The sequence below is a fragment of the Polistes fuscatus genome, unplaced genomic scaffold (assembly GCF_010416935.1).
Source record: "Polistes fuscatus isolate 324 unplaced genomic scaffold, CU_Pfus_HIC Scaffold33, whole genome shotgun sequence".
NCBI lineage: Eukaryota > Metazoa > Arthropoda > Insecta > Hymenoptera > Vespidae > Polistes > Polistes fuscatus.
This window is the reverse complement of record NW_025113111.1, coordinates 102706-126889: the sequence shown is the minus strand read 5'-3', so window position 1 is coordinate 126889 and position 24184 is coordinate 102706. Positions and strand designations below refer to the sequence as shown.

The following is a 24184-nucleotide window of genomic DNA, read 5'->3' as shown; positions in this document are numbered from 1 at the left end:
TCGCTCTTTCGGCATCTTCCTTGGCCCTCATAACTAGTCCTGAAAAGGACTGGAATGCAGCCCACGCCCCCGGGGTATCCAGGGATCGCCCGACTATCCCGGGGAGAGTGAGCTGCACCCTCCCAACTCCCTGACCAAGGAAGCCCTTGCATCCGCCCACGCAGGGCACTCAATCAGGGTTTGTTCAGCATCATCATTTTCCGCGCCGCAGTGGAAACACTGCGGGGAATCTGCTCTTCTAATACCATATAGGTACGCTGGAAAGCAGCCATGGCCAGTCATCAGCTGAGTAGTGTGGAAGGTCGTTTCCAAGGAAAACGGCCTTCCAACCCACTCCTCTAACCTGGAAGCGATGGCTGCCCTCACGCGCACCCCCGTTGCTCCGACAGTACCAACGAGGTTGAGTTCTTCCTCCTTCCATGCAACAATTGCCCTCCTCTTGGCAATGGCACCCAGCACGGCCCTTGTGCTAGGGGAAACGGGATCCTCCGCTTCCCGGACCGCTGCGTAAGCATCCGCCAGCTGCGGTGCCAGATGGTCGAGGGGAATGATCCCCGCGACCATCATTGCCGCATGGAAGGATACCGTCCTATAGGCGCAACACACCCTGATTGCTACCCTTCTCTGCAAGGCCCGAACAGCCCGCCTGATCCTCTGGTCTTCCACAACAGCGCGCCACCACACCGGAGCACCATAAAGGAGCACGGAGTGGATCACGCTGCTATAGAGGCGTCGCTTCTTTTCCCTCGGCCCGTGGAGGTTCGGAAGGATCCTCCCAATGGACCGAAGGATCCCCTGCACTTTCGGAATTAAGGCCTCGAAGTGGGGCCTGAAAGTCAATCCTGAATCTAAAACTATGCTCAGGTATTTGACACTGGGCTTCACCGCAATACAAACCCCCCTGAGTCTGATCACAGGGGGGGAGCAATCCTGCGTCTGCGGAAGGCAGAGGTAGGGAAGGCCATCGCCTCCGTTTTGTGCGGCGCCACTTTAAGGCCCAAACTCTCGATCTCATTCACAAGGACCTCGAGGTCCTTTTCACACGCTAACATCGCACTAGCCGGGTCCCGCCCCGCTGAAAGGAGGGCCGTGTCGTCTGCGTAGCAAACCACACGAGACCCTTCCGGCAGCGGGACTCGGAGGACCCGATCGTAGGCGATGTTCCAAAGTGTGGGGCCCAGGACGGAGCCCTGTGGGACCCCACACGTCACTCTTATATTATAAACGTTGCCCTGACTTTCGATGAAGGACAGGAGTCGGTCTCTAAAATAGTCTTTGATTATATTTACCAGGTAGGTGGGGAAGCCGCTACCCTCCATTGCTGCTATCACTGTTCTCCAGGGGAGCGAGTTGAAAGCGTTCGCGACGTCTAACAACACAAGAACGCCCACCCGTCCATCACTCGCGCACTCCTGTATATATTGTTTTACCTCCCCTATAGCTCCAATGGTGGAATGACCCACTCTAAAGCCATATTGGCAAGGAGAGAGCATCCCTCTTTGGTCCAAGAACCCGCTCACCATGGAGACAATCACCCTTTCGAACAGCTTCCCCACCTCATCCAGTAGGCATATAGGCCTATAAGAGCTGGGCATGTCATCATCGTGGTCGCTTCCCTTTTTGATGAGGACGAGTTTCGCCCTCTTCCATGGTCGCGGGAAGACTCCTCTTCTTAGCAGCATAGTAAAACATCTGGCCAGGCCCCTACCACAATGGATGGCTGCTCTCTTGACCACCAGGCCAGGGATCCCATCGGGTCCCGGTGCTCTCCCAAGACCGATCCTTAGAGCGGCCCCACGCACTTCCTCTATAGTGACGATAATTTCGTCTAAGTCCGCCAAGTTGATATTAGGGGCTATTAATTGGTCACCACCCGGGAACAAGGTCGTCACTATTCTCATGAGGAAAGAAGGGTTCAGTGCCTCAGTAAGGGGGGGGGAGACCACGAGCCCTAAGCCTGTTCATGACAAGCTTATAGGGCCTCCCCCAGGGATCTTCCTCGATGGTAGTGAGGAAGTCCCTCCAGGCCGAAGCCTTGGCCCTTCTGATGGCACGGACCAGGCTCCTCCTTGTTTCTCTCCTGTTCTCTAAACAAGTTCTGATCCTGGCCTGATCTCCACTGCGCCTTGCCCTTAGATAATGTCTTCTTGCTGCCATAGCTGCCCTTCTCAACGCCGCAATCTCCGGCAACCACCACGGCACCGACCGACTCCAGTTCGCAGAAGTTTTTAATTTCGGCATTGAAATCCCACACGCACTCACAAGTGTGTCATTCAACCACTTGATAGAAACCTCCACACTGGCACCATTGTCTCGTGTCCATTCCCCAGATACGAGGGCTGCGGCGAGTCTATCCTCGTCCTCGCATCCCACCTAGGGAAGATTCTATCCCTGAAGCGAAGGCTTCGGACGCCTGCAGCCTCGTGCCTATACTTAAATATAATATACAAATGGTCCGAAAGGGACTCAGCCTCATCCACTCTCCAATCCGATAAGCGGACGCTAGCTGTCGGAGATCCCCACGTAAGGTCTACAACGCTCGACCCTTGCGGCCGAACGCACGTGGGGTGGCCAACCTGGTTACCCAGGCTTAGGTTCAACCTATTGGCCCATATACAGAGCAACTCACCCCTTAGGTTGCTTCTGCCTTCCGGATCCCATTTAGGGAACCGGGCGTTGAAGTCCCCGGCAACCAGAGCTGGAAGAGCGGGAAATGTGCCTAAGAGCTCTTCGAGCTCATCAAGGAGTCTACAAAATTTACTAATATCCTCGCTGGGGGGAAAGTAGACTGAGACTACCAGCGAGTCCCCCCATTTAGCGGCCACAAAAAACAAACCCCTGCGCACTAGGCTACAGGTTCCTCCACCTTTGCTCACGAGAATCGCAGCGAGGGGCGACCCCCCCAGGGATGAGAGCCATTTCTCATCCCCAGGGGGAACCCACCACGGCTCCGATACTATGGCGATGTCCGCCTTAACCTCCCTCATTCGCTGGCCCAGCAAATCCTGGGCCCTACGCGCATGGTTGAGGTTAATTTGGACCACCGCCATATTAGTTCAACACCATGTTGAGGTTGCATGGAGGGGGAGGAGCCGCCTGCTCCACCTCCATTGCGTTGTTCACTGGACCCATGTTAGGTCCCACACTCGGTCCCGCACTTTTGTCGGCCGGCAAATCACTAACACGCACTGGCGCGACGTTTTTGTTCGCAACCACCAGTATTTGCTCCCTACGTCTGATGGGAGGCACCAGCGGGCACTCCCAGGAACCCGCCCTGTGCGAGGTCTGGGAGCGACCCGCCTCCGCACAGACCGGACACCTGGGACCGTCCCCACACTCGCGAGCGACGTGCCCCGGCTCACCGCACCGGAAACACACATTTGTTCTCGCACAGGGTGCCGGGCAAGAGGCCGCAACATGGCCTCTTGCGAGACACCTGTGGCATCTCAGGGGCCTGGGTCGAACGGGGAAGACCCGCACTCTCCCCCACCCCACAAGCATATTGCCCCTATCTATGGCCGCCCGGGCAAGGGCCGTCGGTGCCACCACCGTGGCCTCGTATCGACCACCCCTGCCCGGCCGGATATCCCCCATCGTTATGAGGTTCGGGTCAATGCCCGACCTCCCCTCTAGCAACGCGCACCTAATCGCGGTGAGGGTGGTTGTTGGGTATAAACCCTCCAACCTGATGGGGGAGGTCCTCTGAGGCCTTAAAATTTTGGCCTCAGGGAGGACCCCCCTCATCGCCTCCGCGACCTTGTCCGCCTTCGCATTAGCGTCCTTACCCTGGACCTCCCATATGAAGGAGCCCGTCAGGCTTCTCCTATATGAGAGTCCCTTGACACCAATGGTGTCCAGGTTGACGTTACCTTCCAGTTTCTTAAGAGCCTCCAGGTAGGAGGCTCCTCCCTCGCAGGTCAGGGAGACTGCGGCGGTCTCCCTGATCCTTTTGGCTGGGTTTTTCTTCTTCTTCCTTTTCTTACTTGAAGGATTCACAGTGGGGGGGGCAACCCTCCCAACACCTGGTTGTGTTGGCAAGAGCCCCCCAGCAGGTATCACAGCCCTGCCTTTTCTTCTGACCACCGTGAACCCGTCCCTGTCCGGAGCAGGAACCGGTGGTGTCGCGATAGCCGTCGGAGGGGCAACCCGTTGCCGAGCTGCAACTTGGGCATATGTGCCGCCTCCCTCCTTCATTCCTCTTAGTTCTTCTTGGATGGCCACGACAGCCCTTGCCAGTTCGGTTAATATCCTGGCCGTTGCCCCGCCATCCAAATTCTTCTCTGCGTTCCTGGCCGCAGTCAGTCTCTCCTGGGTGTTGGAGCTTGGAGCAGCTGAATGGGTCCCGCCCACAGCATTGGGTCCAGATGGGACGTTTGCTCCACCTCCTGATTTTATCTTCTCCAGGAGCGCATCCTTGCGCTTTAGTTCGCGTCTTAGGCGCGAACACTCCTCTTCAAGCTGTTTCAGCCTGATATTGGTGGCCCTAGTCTCGGCCCGTAGTTGTTCCAGAGCCTCCCTTACATCGTTACATCGTTACATCACAGTTCGCAGTATTGCGAGCCTGTAGCTCCCTGGCAATACTCGCGATATCTATGTGGCAGCTCTTCATTTGGCCCGAAATCTCGCCCTTGATGTTGCCGCACAACTTGCGCCTAGTTTTGGCCTCTGCGGCATGATCCAACAATTGCTGGATCAAACTCCCTGTCTCCAACTCAGCCGTTGACGGTTTGGATGGAATTCCGTCTAGGTTTGTGAGGTCGATAACCTCCTCCTCGGACGACGAGGAGTAAGCCATCGGCCTCGCCCTTTTTCGTATGGATCCGACCGTTGGAGAGTCGAACTCCATATCCTCTCCTCCTGAAACATTCGTCAGTTCGCGGGCCAGGTCGCCTACCCGCGAACAACTTCCCGACGTATTATCCAGGATCGGGGCCGGGTCGCCTACCCTCGATCCATAGCAGCCGCATGATGACGACGGGGGGTGGCCCGCTACTACACCACCAATCACCGCCGTTGTGTGAGTATCCCTCTCACACTGGGTATTCGCTGATCCCGTACTCATTTTTCATAATTTTTAACAAATGGCACAAGCCAGCGGAAAGGAAAGGAAAAGAAGGAAGCAAGAGAGAAGAAAAGAGAAGAAAAGAGGGGATAGAAAGAGTTAAAGAAAGGAATAGCCACACAGAGAACATGCACACACCATTCATACCCTCCCTTTTAGTCGCCTCTTACGACAAGCAGGGAATACTGTGGGAGTATTCTACTACCCCCTACCCACGGGGGGGACCCTGACGCAACCCTGACGCAACCCTGACGGGATCCCGCGTCTTGAGGTGAACCGCTTGTATGTCGTCATGTATTCCTCGGCTGTGTATTCGGAGACCACTTCAAGGTGAGTAGCCGTTGTTGTGAGACAGACGAATACGCAGATCTAACCTTTATAGGTTTTTTACCAGCGGCCTTTCCAGGTTTTGAGCGTGAGTTGCCCAGCGTAGTCGATGCACATGTTTTAGAAGGGGCGTAATTGTGTGACTCGCGCCAGAGGTAGTTGGCCCATCATTTGCTGGGCACGGATCCCTCTATGGCGAGCACACATCACACTCCTGAGAACATGGGACTTGACTTGGGCTCTACCTCCAAAGATCCAATAGAGTTGCCTGATAAACGCCAGAGTTGACTGAGTTTCTCCATGCATCGCCTGCTTGTGAACGTGAGCGATGATGAGTTCTGAGAGTCTTGAGGTCCGAGGGAGGATTGCAGGATGTTTCGTTTCGTAAGAGAGTTCTGATTTCTTGAGACGACCGCTCACCCTGAGCACACCTTCATTGTCAATGAATGCGGTGAGTCGGCTGAGTGGGTGTGAGCTTGGCAAGTGAGATTGTCGATTGAGCAGAGCGAGTTCTTTTTGGAAGAATGCTTCTAGTGTTACCTTGACCCAAAAGAGTCGCGAGTCTTCCAGGCTGGCAGCTGAGACGAGGACTGCTAGGGTTGAGTCGATCCTCCTCGAGTGTCTCTTGATTGCTCTACTACAAAGAGAGCTGACCCTGAGCAGCTTGTGGAGAGTTGAGTACTTGTAGATGATGTCCCAATGATATTCTGGAGGGGATCGTACTGCGTGATGTGTAACGCTTGCACGAGCTTCTTAAGCACATATGTCATCCGGAGCATCGCCAGTTTGAGCAGGCCATGAGGCCGTTTGTTGAGTTATCCATGATGGTCCCGTCCACCATAGAGGGTGTTCTTCGAGCTGATTTGTGGTTATCCCATGCGACGCACGGTCAGCGGGGTTCGAAGTGTCTGGTACATGCCTCCAATGAGCACTCTCGGTGAGTTCTTGTATTTTGGTTACACGGTTGCGGACGTAATTCTTCCACCTTGAGGGATGAGCCTTGATCCATGTGAGTGTTACTTGAGAATCTGTCCACAAATGAATATTTGTTATGCTCATGTTTAGAGTAGCGTAAACATGCAGCGCTGCTGTGAGCTCTAACTGCGGGATGGTTATTCGTTTGAGTGGAGCAACTTTCGTTTTCGAGCAGATGAGTGAAATGTTGGCGCCAGTGGACCGTGAGTTGACGGTCAGATACACAACGGCTCCCATTGCGAATTGCGATGCATCAGCGAAACCGTGCAGTGCAACCGACGAGTCACGAACGTGTTGAACCACCGCGAAATGGAGAGTCTGGCCAGACTAGTGAGCTCCTGTCTGATGCTGAGCCATTGAGTTATGAGTGGTTCTGGGAGTGCGTCATCCCAGTTGAGAGAGTATAGCCAAAGTGATTGGAGGAACATCTTGGCTTTGATAACAACTGGTGCGGCAAATCCCAATAAATCAAAGATTTGTGCTACTTCTGATAAGATGAGGCGCTTCGAGAATCTGTTGGAGTAAGTTTCTGAAATGGTTGAGAAGTTGAACGTGTCTTGTTGAGATGACCATCGTGTCCCAAGAATTTTGGTGTCGCAATCGTCGAATGAGATGCCTGAGTCCTTGACACGTTCAGAAGGGAGCTCTGCTAATAGCTGTTTAGAGGTGGAATGCCACATAGCCAGTGGGAAGCCGCCCGCCTGGCACAGCCGTATGAATTGAAGAGCGGTTTGAGTCAGCTCTTCCAATGTGTCCGCTCCTCCGAAAATGTCGTTGACGTATCGCTCGTGAGTGATTGGTTCCACCGCGATCGAGTAATTTGAGCCTTCGTCTTCCGCAAGTTGAAGCAGCGTCCTTACTGCTAAGAACGGTGCTGCCTTGGTTCCATACGTAACTGTCGTAGTTGGAAGGGAGATTTCTTGAGCTGCTCGTCTACTCACAATATCCGTTGGAGAACCTAATCATCTGGGTGAATCTTAATTTGCCGATTCATCTTTGTGATGTCCATGGCGAACAGGTACTTGCGGCGGCGTATCCAGATGAGCAGATCGAATATGTTGAGCTTTAAATTCGGACCAGCGTGCATGAGGTCATTGAGAGAGTGGCCCGTGGAGCTTGCGCTTGAGCCGTTGAAGACCACTCAGAGCTTTGTGGTTGAACTGTCTGGCTTGAGAACGCCATAATGCGACAGATAGTAGTGTGGCCTTCTGCTCGCTGAGCTGTCGTCGAACTTGGTCATGTGACCAGCCTCCTCGTACTCTCGCATGAACTGAGTGTACTGTTGCTGATACTGACGGTCTCTGCCAAGCTGTGTTAGAGTTCTTTGAAGACATTTGTGAGCCGTATGCTGAGAGTCGCCCAAGAGTTTCGGGGACGAGTTGAGAGGTATTCTGACGACGTAACGCCCTGTCAGGTCCCTTGTGAGGGTAGTCTGGAAATTGTGTTCACGCTCCAGTTTTTCTGGCGTGAGTTGAGCGTCAGTTGTTCTCGGAGCCTCCTCTTGAACCCAAAACTTGGTTAATAGGTTTTGCAGGCAGGAGTTCGTTGCTTGTGAGATGCCTTGATGTGCCTTCATTGCCAGTGTGACCGGTGCATGAATTGGGTCGATGACTAGCCACCCGAAGATGGACAGTTGAGCAATGGGGGCCCTGGCTGAATGCCTGATGATGTTAGGCCTGATGAGCTGTCCGTAGAAGTCTGCTTCGATGATCACGTCTACTGCTCTAGGGGTGAGAAACTCTGGGTCAGAGAGGTTTAAGCTCTTCAGGTGAGGCCATTCAAGTTCGTGAGAGATCTCGCCAGATGGCAGGATGCGGTTGACCGTCTTCAGAATATGAGCCGAGATTTTTACTGAGAGTGGTCTATATCTGGAGTGAAGGTCGAAGGTGATCATTCCTCTGGTTTGAGACGTCCTTCTTCCTCCAACTCCGTAGACGTCAAGCGTTGAGTGTCGCCGTTAAAAATTTAATTGTCTGGTGAGACTTTCAGAGATGAACGAAATCTCTGACCCAGGATCAATGAGCACGCGTACCTGATGTGACGAGGTCGATGAGAAGACTGTGGCTGTTGCTGTTGCCAGCAACGTGAGATGACTGAAATGTGTGAGTGGGCACGTCGGTGTGCGATCGTGATTATCGACGATTCGTTCTGACCTTCATGCGGTTGAGGGCTTGGCAGCTGCTGTCGCCAGAGCGTAATGTGCCGTACTAAGCCCGAAAGGATAACACGTGAATTCATAAAGTTCACCAATAAATATAAATCTCAAATATTTTCTATACTCGACATCTATTGACACCAAGTAGTACGCATCTTTTAAATACAGTGTTGCCGTATAGCAGCCTTGTTTCATTAGGTCCCTAACTTTCCTTATATCCTCTAATTTAAAATGTTCCGTCAAAATAAACTCATTGAGATTTTTTAAATTTAAAATCAGACGGCAAGATCTAACCGGCTTGGGAATGAGGAAAATTTTCGATATGAACTGACCGGGATAATCTTGGCACTTCCTAATAGCACCTTTCTCTAAAAGCTTACTAATTTGCTTAGCGATTAACTGTAGTTCAAATGCCGACTAACATGGTTCCTTAGTTGGAACAGGTTGAGTAACCTTTCGATTAAATGGTATCTTGTACCCTTTGATCTACTCAGTTACTACTTGGTCATTGCATAGGCTTTCCCAAACCGATATGAATCTTCTTAAACGACCTGCTGGTAGACTGACCTCGTCAGTTACTTCTTGTATCGCCTCTGATCCTTAGCTGCTATTTATTTCCGGAAGTAAGACCTTTGCTCGACCCCTAACCGTAGCTCGCTAACTTCTTGTACCGGCTCGATCCCCCCCCATCCCCTTGCCCTCCCTTAATCCACGCACTCGAGAAACAAGCTGAGGGGGGACTTTCGTGTTTTTTGACTATACACCAACGTTTGCCTTACTAACCAGCTTCAATTCTTTTGAAGAACGTTCAATTAGCTTTTCTGCTTTCTGCGACTCTTCCAAATTCCTCTCAAGAAGAATACACTTTCTATCTTATTTTGTTTATCTCTATCTAAGTGTTCTATTCTTGCTTGGAACTCATCCGCTTCCACATATTCGTTGAAATTAATTGAATAATTTGTAATCTGACCTTTCGTTTCGATTAATATTATCTCTGGTTTTTCTATCTTTTTTTCTATTTTCTGTGAAATTCTTAAATTCTCGTCTAATCTCAATTTGAAGACGGGGATTATATCTATTCCTATTATAAAATCTTCAAAATCCTCTCTCTCAAATATGTACACATCTACTTCACTTTCTATATTAAGTATCTTTATTTTTACTTTTATTAATCCATTTGTAGGATTCACACCATTGACAGACTTTAAAAATATTTTGTTTACATCTCTACTATTGTCCCTTATCTTTATCCATTTCGAGTTTATTAAAGAGACCTGAAAACCTGGATCGTATGTTTTCCCATTATGTCTATCTTATTTTCAACTGTCATCCTAAATTTGATCAATGGTGTGATTATTCGTTTTTTTTCCATATTTAGATCCACCTCTATTACTGAATTATTTGGTATAGTTTTTGGTTTATCTCTTCTCTCTGGTTTAAACCAGCATCTCTCTTCTGGGTGGTATTCTATACCTTTGCCCATATCCTCACACGTCTTGCATGGTTTTGTATACCTCTCTATATATATATAAGGTATATTCTATATGGTTCTTATAGGGATAATGTCTTGGAAATATAACTGCCTTGAGTTTCTGCAAATAAGAGATTCTCTCGATTATTTTATTAATATTATTCACACTAACCTACATTATCTGCATTGCGTTACATTGTAAAAATACAAATTACACTTAAAACTACACTATGTACACTAGTTGCATTACCTGAAAATAAGAGAAACAACATTTACAGCTAATATTCACTCTTATTTTATTGTCTTATTTCTAGCTACGCAATTTGAATTCTAACCGTCTCTGCTTAGCGAACTCCTAACCGTTTCTATACTTTCGGTCTCTTTGTTAACGTTCCCGAATCTTCTAAGCCTAATACGCCTGCGCGTCTTAACTGTAGGACGACGGGAAATTTAAATAGTAAAGGTGACGAAATATAAATAGTAATATTTCGTTACATGTATATATATATAATATGTTTGTAATCCTTAATTTGTTGAGAGTAAGAACCACAATTAGATTCGTCTAAAAATAAGAGTAATTTATTTAAACATAATAAATTAGATTATTAATTTTACAATATTTACACGTGGTCAACTGACCTAAAAATAAGAGAATCAACAATTAAAAGTTCATGCTTCCGTTTCTCTATTAATCGATGCCAATCTTAATACGTTTTTAATTAAATTTAATTTACAAGATTTTCCTACTAAACTTCTAAAACGCTCTTGCCAGATTTGAAGACTGTCACTCCTGCAAGATTTAAACACCAACTGTCTCTCCTGCTAGATTTAAACACCAACTGTCTCTCCCTTCCTATCTCTCTAATGTTTTTGTTTATCGGATGTATAGCGCCACATCCAAACATCTAATCACTCAATACACAGGCACATGTATACAAAGCTTACATATATATATATAAAAGTAAAAGTACAAATATTAAATTACTAAAAAAAATAATATCTAATAATTATTATGAAATACTTTTAAACTGCATTATATAGAAAAGAAAAATTACAAATTTAATAAAATACGATTACAGTGAAAAATCTTAAAGATGAAACAAGAAAAGAGAAATTACTGTAATATTTACCGAACATTATTTAAGCTTGAAAATTTAATAATACGAAAATTTTAATATTTCTGACTCTAACTAAACACATATGCATCTTTTTGACGATTAGGACACGAATTTGGTATCCCAAGGAGATGGAATGGTCCATCATCTCCAATTACAACTACAAATTAATGACGAGCAAGAAAATATATATATAATAAAATATAAGACTAGAGAGAGCTATTTTCGAAGTGTTCGAACTTGCTGTTGAAACTTTGAAAATAACTCAACAGTCTCAATAGTAGTTGCCCTCTTCAGCCACATTTAAGTGGGGGCCTCTTCGGCATAATGCCTCTTCTTTCTTCATGCCCTAAACGCTGCTGTGAGGCTTTTTCTAAGCGCATTTTAATGCATTTTAATGCATTTCCGATGCATTCCGACGATATATTAAATAAGTAATAAATTTATTCTATTTTTCTATTAGATGTACACGTTCCTTGTTTATATTTAAAAAATAACAAAAAGAATAAAGACAATATGCACTATAAACCTTATTACACCGCACAGAAAAACATACATTATTTATTAAATAAATCAAAAATCTATTTTATTTTTCTATTAGGTGTATACGTTACTTGTTAATATTTAAAAAATTAGGGGTAGAATAAAGACAATAAACACTAAACACTTTATCACACCACACAAAAAACACATAATTTATTTATTAAATAAATCAAAAATCAATTTTATTTTTCTGTTAGGTATACACGTTCCTTTTTAATATTTAAAAATAAAAAATATAATAAAGTTTTTAGTGCATATTGTCTTCATTCTATTCGTTATTTTTTAAATATTAACAAGATACGTTTACCTTAAATAGAAGTTAAGATTATAACGTTATGATTTTCGAATATTTGAATTTTTATGTAATTGCTTAAACTAATATATATTTGTTTTAACGTTCCTGCGCAGTAATGACTTCGAGGATAAAATTTTCATCTAATAAAACATAACATCGAAATTATTTAATATTCAAAGTACGTTAATAGATATGTAATGCTTAAATCATATATGTGTGTTTAGGGAATCTTAAATATAAGTAGAGTACAGTAGAGTATTAAAATAATTGTTAATTAATCGAAAAAAATGTATATTACAATTTAGAAGCACTGAGTATATGTTCGGAGCACCGTCCTCCTCAAAATTCACCTTCAGACTGGCACATTGTCATCAATGAAAGTTCTTTTATTAAATATTGTAAAATAACGAGTAAATACAGAAAATATTGACTAAAAACTTAATCACATCATAACGTTCTGATTTAAACATTCTTTCAATTTTTATGTAATTGTTTAAACTAATGTACATTTGTTTTAACGTTCCTGTGGAGTGGTGACTTCGGGTAATAAAATTTTCGTTCAGAAAAATATCCCATTAAAATTATTTTCTATTCAAAGTATGTTAATAAGTATATAATGTTTAAACCAGTACATATGTGTTTAAACAATCTGAAATATAAGTAAAGTACAGTAAAGTATTAAAATAATTGTTAATTAATCAAAAAAAATTTATATTGCAATTTAGAAGCACTGAGTATATGTTCGGAGCACCGTCCTCCTCGAAATTCACCTGCAGACAGGCACGTTGTCATCAATGAAAGTTCTTTTATTAAATATTGTAAAATAATGAGTAAAATACAGAAAATATAGACTAAAAACTTAATCACATCATAACGCTCTGATTTAAACATTCTTCAATTTTTATATAATTGTTTAAACTAATGTACATTTTTTTAACGTTCCTGTGCAGTGGTGGCTTCAGGTAATAAAATTTTCGTTCAGAAAAATATCCCATTAAAATTATTTTCTATTCAAAGTATGTTAATAAGTATGTAATGTTTAAACCAGTACATATGTGTTTAAACAATCTGAAATATAAGTAAAGTACAGTAAAGTATTAAAATAATTGTTAATTAATCGAAAAAAATGTATATTGCAATTTAGAAGCACTGAGTATATGTTCGGAGCACCGTCCTCTTCGAAATTCACCTTCAGATTGGCACGTTGTCATCAATGAAAGTTCTTTTATTAAATATTGTTTATATGACTTTCCGAACGTTGCGCATGTGTATAAAGAGAATAATACTCCCATTTAATAAAATTTAAGATTATAACGTTCTGATTCCAGCATTTTTATCATTTTTATGTAATTATTTTAATGCTCATGCACAGTGATGACTTCGAGGGTAAAATTTAACTGTAACATAAGAAACGTGCATTAGTGCATTAAAATAAATGTTAATTAATCGATGCTAATGTCTATGCAATTTTTATGCAATTGTTTAAATAAAACTACACTATAAAGATGTAATTATTATATATAAATTATAGTTATATATAATTATAAATATTGAATGAATACTAACTAATAGAGTAACATGTAAGAATTGAATTTCTTTTTCTCACATTAATTAACGTATATGGAAATGAAAAAAGAAAGTTAATTTCTTAACACAAATATACAACCAATATATTAAAACAATTAATAAACAATATACTAATGGAAAATGTAAATTATTGAAGTTTACCATTATGATAGAAGAAAGCTGAAGTGTTTGCTCGTTTAAGTACCAAAAACTATTACCTGGATTCATTTTAAAATCTTGTAAGTTCTTCTTTTATGTATGTATTTGATACATAAAACGATAAGAAAGCCTAATTGATGCTGTGCTTTTCCAAATCTTTACATACATGCAAATCTGCAAATCGTAAGATTGTATTAGTAAAGTATCAAGTAAACTGAACGATTCTATATATGTATATGTATGATATTTGTATAAGATGTCACTCTCTCTCTCTCTCTGTTTCCGCTTCTCATACTTTTATATAACTCTTCTTTATGTTATAAAAGAACAGAGATAAACCTACCACGACAAATATCAAAATAGAAATAATATGAATGTGAAGAAGATAAAAATGTGAATATAATTATATAAGATTAGATATTTGTAGTTATGCTGTATTCTCCCAATATTTGGAAACCTAAAAACAGTAAAAAGTAATACTCAATTGATGTAATATAAACAAATCAAATATAAGTATGTTAACAAATAACGAAGAGAATAAAGACACAATATACAATAAAAACTTTGTCACATTGCACAGAAAAACACAATCGTCAACGCAATCAAAAACAAAAGAAAAAAAACCTCGTTGCAGATATTTTTAAAACAATCGACATGAAACACTGTAACCATCCTTAAAGAATGAAAATTAATTGAAACAAAACAATTGACATCTCTCATGCCAACTATGAAAGTATTAATTCCCATATTCTGTATCGATGTGGAAAAATTCTTGTTATTTTAACTCTTTAAGGATGGTTACAGTGCTTTACGTCGATTGTTTTAAAAATATCTACAACGAGTTTTTTTTTCTATACGATTGTGTATTTTAAAATGAATCCAGGTAATATTTTTTGGTATTTAAACGAGCAAACACTTCAGCTTTCTTCTATCATAATGGTAAACTTCAATAATTCACATTTTCCATTTGTATATTATTTATACATTGTTTTAATATATTGATTGTATAATTGTTTAGAGAAATGTACTTTCTTGTTTCATTTACATACACGTTAATAAATTCCAGAAAAAGTAATTTATTCTTACAATTGTAAATATTCATTCAATATTTACAATTGTTTAACTGTAATTTATATATAATAATAATATCTTTATAGTATAGTTTTATTTAAACAATTGCATAAAAATTGCATAGACATTAGCATCGATTAATTAACAATTATTTTAATGCACTAATGTACTTTTCTTATATTGCAGCTAAATTTTACCCTCGAAGTCATCACTGTGAATGAGCATTAAAATAATTACATAAAAATGATAAAAATGCTGGAATCAGAACGTTATAATCTTAAATTTTATTAAATGGGAGTATTATTTTCTTTATACACATGCGCAACGTTCGGAAAGTCATATAAACAATATTTAATAAAAGAACTTTCATTGATGACAACGTGCCAATCTGAAGGTGAATTTCGAAGAGGACGGTGCTCCGAACATATACTCAGTGCTTCTAAATTGCAGTATACATTTTTTTCGATTAATTAACAATTATTTTAATACTTTACTGTACTTTACTTATATTTCAGATTGTTTAAACACATATGTACTGGTTTAAACATTACATACTTATTAACATACTTTGAATAGAAAATAATTTTAATGGGATATTTTTCTGAACGAAAATTTTATTACCTGAAGCCACCACTGCACAGGAACGTTAAAAAAAATGTACATTAGTTTAAACAATTATATAAAAATTGAAAGAATGTTTAAATCAGAGCGTTATGATGTGATTAAGTTTTTAGTCTATATTTTCTGTATTTTACTCATTATTTTACAATATTTAATAAAAGAACTTTCATTGATGACAACGTGCCTGTCTGCAGGTGAATTTCGAGGAGGACGGTGCTCCGAACATATACTCAGTGCTTCTAAATTGCAATATAAATTTTTTTTGATTAATTAACAATTATTTTAATACTCTACTGTACTTTACTTATATTTCAGATTGTTTAAACACATATTTACTGGTTTAAACATTACATACTTATAACGTACTTTGAATATTAAATAATTTCGATATGTTTTTATTTTGTTTTTACATGACTGTTTTAAATTTGATTTCGTACTAGTTCAAATTGTAAACATAGAATACTCCAATTACTTGCATTGTTTTTTAATCATTTCTCTTTCAAACTTCGACGTATAAGCATCGATGCGTGTTATTGACGAATAAAATAAAATTATTTTTTATTAAAAAATTTGGGTCTTCGGAAGCGGTTACCTCCACGTGGTTAGACCTAGACAATCGTATTTTACTTTCAATTTAATATTTATCATATTTTATAGATTATACATTCCATTGCAAGTGAAATTCAGTCAAAGACCGCTTACCATGAACATTTTAATTGTAATTATTAATAATTTCTTTTAGCTTCTTAATTAATATCAAATATTTAATCCTTTCCTTTGTTCCTCATACCTAATTCACCTACAGAAACTAATTACTTTATAATGTTTTTTAATAACTTTTATATATTTACAGATATCACACGAAACAATAAAAAATGGTTGTAATTTAAATCCGACAGGATTTTAAGTGTTAAATTGTATAAAGTTAAAATAAATTAAAAATAAACTTATTTTCCAATCTATTAGATATCGTTTATTAACTTTTATAGTCTTGTACTGACACAGTACACTTCTATAATATATAATCATTATTTCCGTTTATTCCGTATAAGTATGAAAAAATCTTGATGGAACTTTTCAAAAATCATGACAGAAATTTGCACCCCTATCCATCGTAGGCTTTGAACTTTTCGACCCTCCTATACGTAAAAAAAAACTGTTCTTCTTATAAAAGGAGATATATAAATATATGTTACCAGTAATAATAATAAATTAATATATATAAAAAAACTTTATGGGGGTGAATAAACTGAATTGGGTTTCACTATAAATAGAGTTTTTTATTTATTAAACAATAATTAAAGTTTCTTTACATTATTTACATTATTTGTAGTTCTCTTACCTATAAATAGAGAAACAACATTTAAGTCTATTCTTCCTTCTCTTTTTTTTAATACTAACAATTAATTAAATAACTAACAATTACAATCAATTAATCTTTTCTTCTCGATTTTTACACTTATTTTTATACAAGTGTCTCTCTTCTTAATTACGACTCAATTACTTTTTATTTTTATGCGATCTCTATTACCGACAAATATATATTTATTTATTTATATTATAATATAAATATATAAATAATAAAAAATATATAAAAATACAAATGTTATTCTGAAAAATAACAAGAGACGTGATATTCGAAACGAATCGGAGATATATTTCATACTTTGCCGGTTTCTCATTTAGTATTCTATAGAATGCCTAGAAAATGTGTGAAATATGAATATATTTCATACATTGGCGGCTAGTTTTAGGCATTATCTGCAATGCTTAGCCATTCTGTAGAATAATATTGTTAGGTATTCCATGTATGAATGTTTTTTCGTAGATTGCCTAGCTCAAGGAAACCAAAAGTTTCGTTTTTGAATGAGTAAATTCATTTTTAACTAAAAATATTTATTGATTAAATTTATATATTATTATTATTATTATTATTATCATTAGAGAATCTTTAAAAATACAAGAGTGCTTATAGATAATACATAAATCTAGTAATAATAACATCATAATCTCTAATTACAAAAATCATTCTTCATCACATCTTGTCAATATATAAAAATACCATTTACAATAATAATTTCATATATACACATATGATTTTGCCAAAAGCAAAAAATAATTAGTATTATTTATAAAATACTTAAAATACTGATAAAATTTTACACTATATAACGATGATGATTTAGAAACATTTTTTGTTCTTTTAATTGAATTAATGTCTTAACATGTTGTAGGACACATCTTCAGGATCAACGTTCGTATTTACAGGTAAATCTTCTGTATTTTGAAATTGCATTAATTTCTTTTCCAGTTCTTTTATTCTCTTACACCGAGAGCGACACAATTGTTTCATGAAAGCTTTTTCTTTTTCTAATTTTTCTATTTGCATGTGTTTCTAAATAAAAGATAATTGAATGGATTAATTTTACTTATTGTTATAAAAAAATTATTATTAGAAAATATAATAGAACAAATATTCATCGCAATCATAAAAAATTAATGCTTACCTCAACAATACCGCTACTAGTTCCACAAAATTGTATCTTACTGCTTGATATTGTTTGAACATATTGATTTCTTGTATTGGTATGTTGATTTTTACACATGTAACATTCTTTCATATTAATGTCGGTCATAGCGCGTCTAAGTTTTTTTATTTCGCCTTCGAGTTGAATGTTCTGCGAAAGAAAAATCAAAAAACAAATATAAGTATTTCAAATCCACTACAGATTTATGAAAAAATATCATCCGTTGTTGATAAAAAGGATCACACACCTTATTTTTAAAGGCCAAGACATTTTCTTCCAAGTCTTTACATTTCTCCTGATATGGAAAACTTTCTCCTTGTATTTGTAATTGTAATGCAGCAATCCTACCATTTTTAGATACCAATTCAAGTTCTAGCTCTTTTATTTGTTTCTTCAAATTTTCAAATTTATCATTATTGTTATCTTCGTTTATACTAGATTCGACGTTAAGTTTTAACTGATCTTTTGCTTGAATTATTCCACATCTACTGCATTTTGTAAGTTTATCTCGTAAATTTTGCTTTTCTTCCTTTAAGGTATCTATTTCGGCTTTCAACTTTTTAGGATTATCATCACCAAAATATGAATATACCTTTTCCTTTAATACATCGTTTTCTTGTATTACTTGTTCTATTTCTTCGTTTAAGTCTTGATTATTCTGTTTCAATGTTTTGTTTTCTTCCTCTATTTTTTGAATTGTTCCTTTCAATTCTTCAAATTGATGATTTATATATTTGAAATCGTTTTCTTTACTCGAAAATAGTTCTATCATATTTTTATTTTCTTCCTTTAAGGTTTTTATTTCGGCTTTCAATATTTCAATATTATCATCACCAAAAGCATTTACCCTTTCCGACAATACATAATTTAGTTCATCTAATTGATTTATTTTTTGGTTTAAGTCTGGAATAGCCTTTTTCATCATTTCGTTTTCTTCGTTTAATTCTTCATTTTTTCTTCTCAATTCTTCACATTGATGATTTATATATTTGAAATCATTTTCTTTACTCGATAATAATTCTATCATTTTTTTATTTTCTTCCAGCAAAGATTCATATCGTTCCTTTGTACTTAAATATTCTTCCGATAAATGTTTTTTCTTATCCTTCAATTCTGCTATACAATTATAAGCCCCGTCTAAATTATTTTGTAAAGCTTTATTCTGTTCGAGTAACTCTTCCACGTCCGTTTCTAATTTAATTCTACTATTACTGTTTCTAAGTTTTTGTTCAACTCCGCCTGCATGATCGCAGATCAGCGATCATGTTGCCGGTCCTAAGCCCGGGAAAAGGAGGAAGGTTGTTGGATCAGGTTAGCTCCCTACCCAACGTAAAAAAAAGAAAATTGCTCATAGAAAAGAGTTTTGGCCTCGGAACAGGACGGAAATACAGATGACGACACACGCAAGAAAATGGACAAAGAAATGGAAGAAAGAACATATAATGCGACTGGCTACATGGAACATCAAGTCATTCAATAATAAAGATCAAGAAACCCTGAAAGAACTGAAGGATAATAACATCGATATTTGCGCCTTACAAGAGACCAAAAAGAAAGGCAAAGGGCAAATACAGTACGAAGACTACTTAGTGATCTATAGTGGTGTAGAACAACAAATCAGGGCAAAAGAAGGGGTAGCCATCGCAGTGTCTAAGAAGTATCAAAATAACATACAAGAATGTAGATACGTATCTTCACGAATCTTGGTTGTAAAAATGAAAGCGGATGACAAAAAGTTAAATATAGTGTCAATTTATGCACCCGAAGATAATAAATCGAAGGAAGAAAGAGAAGCCTTCTACGACCAACTACAAAATTTAGTCGGATCATTACCAAGTAACCAACAAATGATAATCCTTGGAGATTTTAACGCCCGCATCGGAAACGAAATAATACCTGGAATAAAACAAAGGTTCAACGAAAACGTGTTAAATGACAATGGAGAACTAATGACACAGCTATGCACATTTAACGAGCTAAGGATTAATAATACATTTTACAATCATAAGGAACACTATAAATTTACATACAGCAACACCAGAGGCTTCAGGTCTACAATTGATTACATTGTTACCAACAGATACGTCCAACCAAACCAAATATTAGATATCAGGACGTTAAATTCCGCGGATGTAGGAAGCGATCATAGCCTGCTATTAGCAAAGATAAGAATGAAGTTTAAACCCCAAAGAAATCTTGCACGAGCAACTCAAGAAGTGAAAATAAACATCGAGTCACTATGGAACTTATCAACCAAACAACTATACGAGAACAGGTTGAAAGAAAAAATCGAAAAAAGCCCAATAAAAGAAGAAGATAACATAAACATAGCCTGGAAGAAACTAAGAAGCAACATTTTAGAAGCTGCATATGAAGCCCTGGGAACACGAACTGTAAAAAACCGGGCTAGAATGATCAAAACTCCTTGGTTCCGCCCAGAGATTAAGGAAATATGCAAAAAAAAGAAAATAGCATACCTTAACTATAGGACACTAAGAACACCTGAGTCATACGAAACGTATAGACAAATCCGGAATCAAACAGCGACATTAGTAAGGCAAACAAAGCAAAATTATTGGGAGATTTTTTCGAAAAGAATGGAGAGTGACTTCTATGGACTCCAAAAACAAATCTGGCGATTTATTAGAAATCAAAGAAAGGAGGTCAATGAAATGATAGAAACAAACCAGATCACAAAAGAAAATTGGATTAAATATCTAACAGAGCTCTATAAATCAGAAGAACCTCAAACGGAACTAAATACGCCAGAAATAATAACCAGAAGCGACATACAAATTGAGTCCAGTGATGTAGAAACAGCTATTCGAAGACTAAAGAATAGGAAGAGCCCAGGGCAAGATGGCATCCAAAACGAGCTAATAAAATATGGTGGTCAACGTCTCACACAACAAATAACATTCCTAATCCAAAAAATATTATGCCAACACAAAATACCTGACGAATGGCGAACTAGTACAACTATAGTTATGTTTAAAAAAGGAGACAAAAAGCTGCCTACAAACTACAGGGGAATCAATCTTTTAAACACTTCATTAAAACTAACGACAAAGATTATAACGAATAAAATTAACAGCTTAACGAATCTGGAAGACGAACAGCAGGGATTCAGATCAGGCAGATCGTGCACAGACGCGGTTTTCATCATAAGACAGATAACAGAAAAATCAATTGAATACAACAGACCAGCATATATGTGTTTCATTGATTTGGAAAAGGCATTCGACCGACTGCAGCTAAAGGATGTTATACACCTCCTCTATAACCGGCAAATTCCGAACAATCTTATCAAGACCATAGAGGACATCTATAGAAACAATAAGATCCAAGCAAAGATAAATGGCGCCTTGATTGAACCGATTGATGCAGGTCGTGGTATCCGACAAGGGGATTCCCTAAGTCCCCTGCTTTTTAACATCATTATGGACGAAATAATAAGAAACGTAAGACTGCTAAAAGGATATAAAATGGGCAGCGAAGAAATAACCATCCTATGCTATGCTGATGACGCTGTATTAGTGGCCGAAAATGAGGATGATCTACAACGTCTACTACACCGATTTAACTGCATAGCCAAATCATTCAACATGAAAATATCGGCCCAGAAAACTAAATGCATGACAACATCAAAGACGCCGTTAAGATGCAAACTGGAAATTGAAGGGAAGGTTATTCAGCAGGAAATGAGATTTAAGTACCTAGGAATAGAAATCTCAGGATATGGTGATGTTGAAGCAGAGGTAAGAGAACAGACAATGAAGGCATCCAGAATAGCGGGTTGTTTGAATGACACAATATGGCGAAACAAAAACATTGACATAGAGACCAAAGCAAGAATCTACAAGGCAATGGTAAGACCTATTATGTCACATACCGCAGAAACTCGACCAGACACGGCGAAACGAAACAGTTACTAGAGACAACCGAAATGAGAATTCTGCGCAGAATAGCTGGGAAAACACTACTGGATCGAGAGAGAAGTGAAGATATAAGAAGAACATGCAAAGTGGAAAACATCAACGAATGGATACTAAAAAGAGAAAAAGAATGGAACGAACACATCAACAGAATGGACAACGGAAGAATTGTCAGAATTGCACGGGATAAGTCACCGGCAGGCCGCAGAAGCACGGGGCGCCCACGAAAACGATGGTGCGACAATTTAGCAGTGCAATAGGCAGAAAAACGTCGTTACGGAACAGGCAATTTGCCTAAACTAAAGAAAGAAGAAGAAGAAGAAGACAAACTTATTTTAAAATGTTTTAAAATGGCCATATTAAAGCTTTTTTAAAGCCTAATAACATAATGTTTTGCCAAAGTATTTAAAATACATAGGGTGTCTAAAAAAGAAGAAGTACTTTGTACACATAAACATTAATAACTCAAAAACTAACAAATTCTAAAATGTTATAACATTGTCATTTTAAAGCTCTTTTAATGCTCTACAAACTAACTGAAAACTTAAGTATCTAAAATATATAGGGTTTTTTAAAAAAAAGAAGGAATCTGTACACAAAAACTTTATTTACTCAAAAACCAGCATATTTTAAAATGTTTTAATATGTTTATTTTTAAGCTCTTTATATGCTCTAAAATCTTATGCTAAATTTTAGTGTTTGAAACTTATAAGTATTATAAGAAAAAAAGAAAGGATCTGTACACATAAATGAGAATTTCTTAAAGACTAACTTATTTACAAATTTTTTAAAATAGCCATTTTAAAGCTCTTTCTATGCCTAACAACATGATGTTAAGCACAAGAATTTAAAATACATAGGGTGTCTAAAAAAAAAGAAGTACTTTGTACACAAAAACTATAATAACTCGAAAACAAACGAATTCTAAAATGTTATAACATGGTCATTTTTAGGTTGGGGTCAATACCAGTCCTGCCCTCCAGCAACCCACACCTGATCGCCGTCAGGGTGGTAGTCGGGTAAACCCCCACTAACTTGATGGGGCTAGTAATCTGAGGCCTTGAAATTTTGGCCTCAGGGAGGACCCCCCTCATAACCTGCGCCACTTTGTCTGCCTTTATATTGGCATCTTTTCCACGGACTTCCCATATAAAAGAGCCTGTCAAACCCCTCCTGTACGATAAGCCCTTAACACCAATATCTTCTAGCTTAACGCAGTTTTCCACCTTCTGTAGGGCCTCTAGATAGGAAGCCCCTCCCTCACAGGTCAGGGAAACAGCCGCAGTTTCCCTGATTCTCCTGGAAGTCTTCTTCTTATTTTTCTCCTTCTTTTTCTTTTTATTTGCTTGTTCTCCCGCAGCAGAGGCCCCCCCCCCACGCGAGGACGAGCAGAAGGAACAACTCTTCCGACCCCCGCCCGCACGGGGAAGGATTCCCCAGCAGCCGCAGTAGACCTAGTTCTTCTTTTGACTTCAATAAACCCGTCCCCGTCCGGGACAGGGGCCAGTGGCATCGGCATCACCGGCGGGGGAGCAACCCTCGACCGGGCTGCGACCTGGGCATATGAGCCCCGTCCCTCCTCCATCTCCTTCAGTTCTTGCTGTATTGAGATTATGGATTTTGCAAGTTCCGTTAGAATTTTCGTTGTAGACCCTCCATCCACACTTTCGTCCTTCCTTGCGGCAATTAATCTCTCTTCCGCGAGAGACTGCTTGACTGCAGTTGTAGTTGTAGCAGCCCTGGTTGGAGGATTACCAGAGCATTCCTTATTTGAGATCTTTTCAAGGAGCGTATCCTTGCGTCGCAGTTCGCGTTTGAGGCGCACACACTCCTCCTCTACTTTCTTTAGTCGAATATTTGTGGCCCTAGCTTCAGAGCGTAATTGTTCTAACGTTTCGTGAAGATCAGAGCCGCAGTTCGCCCTATTGCGAGCCTGCAGCTCCCTAGCAATCTCAACGATTCCCAAATGGCAGCTTTTTAACTTTCCCGATATTTCACCCTTTATATTGCCGCAGACCTTACTCTTTACCTCGGCCTCGGCTGCGTTATCTATAATGAGGTCGATCAACCTCCCCGTTTCCAGGCTGGAAATTGATGGCCCCTCCATAACAGCTCCATTAGGTTCGTTAGATCGACGACCTCCTCCTCCGATGACGAGGAGTAGGCGATCAGTCTCGCCCTCTTCCTTAAAGACCCGACAGGTACCATGTCGGTGTCAGCTTCCTCAGTGCACTTAAACGTGCACCTCTGCCCCCCAACGGAGCACCTGTTCCTGACGCATTTGTCTATTCGCGGGCCAGGTCGCCTACCCGCGAACAGCTTCCCGAAGCTCTATCCAGGATCGGGGCCGGGTCGCCTACC

The 24184-nt window shown here is 39.5% G+C and overlaps 3 protein-coding genes across 3 annotated transcripts; all 3 read right to left on the bottom strand.

The window, feature by feature from the left end:
* Nucleotides 1-721: 721 nt before the first annotated feature.
* Nucleotides 722-3050, bottom strand: LOC122520393. Its single transcript, XM_043640482.1, has 5 exons — nucleotides 2577-3050; nucleotides 1944-2373; nucleotides 1431-1828; nucleotides 1004-1190; nucleotides 722-936 (listed from the first exon to the last, which is right to left on the bottom strand). Exons 1-5 carry the CDS (start codon nucleotides 3048-3050, stop codon nucleotides 722-724), a joined length of 1704 nt encoding a protein of 567 aa, XP_043496417.1.
* A 4455-nt stretch (nucleotides 3051-7505) lies between these two features.
* Nucleotides 7506-8258, bottom strand: LOC122520392. Its single transcript, XM_043640481.1, has one exon. The coding sequence runs from the start codon at nucleotides 8256-8258 to the stop codon at nucleotides 7506-7508; it is 753 nt and encodes a 250-aa protein (XP_043496416.1).
* A 9314-nt stretch (nucleotides 8259-17572) lies between these two features.
* Nucleotides 17573-23930, bottom strand: LOC122520391 (restin homolog). The gene is made up of 5 exons (XM_043640480.1): nucleotides 23489-23930; nucleotides 18960-19127; nucleotides 18136-18854; nucleotides 17868-18038; nucleotides 17573-17755 (listed from the first exon to the last, which is right to left on the bottom strand). Exons 1-5 carry the CDS (start codon nucleotides 23928-23930, stop codon nucleotides 17573-17575), a joined length of 1683 nt encoding a protein of 560 aa, XP_043496415.1.
* Between the last annotated feature and the right edge of the window lie 254 nt (nucleotides 23931-24184).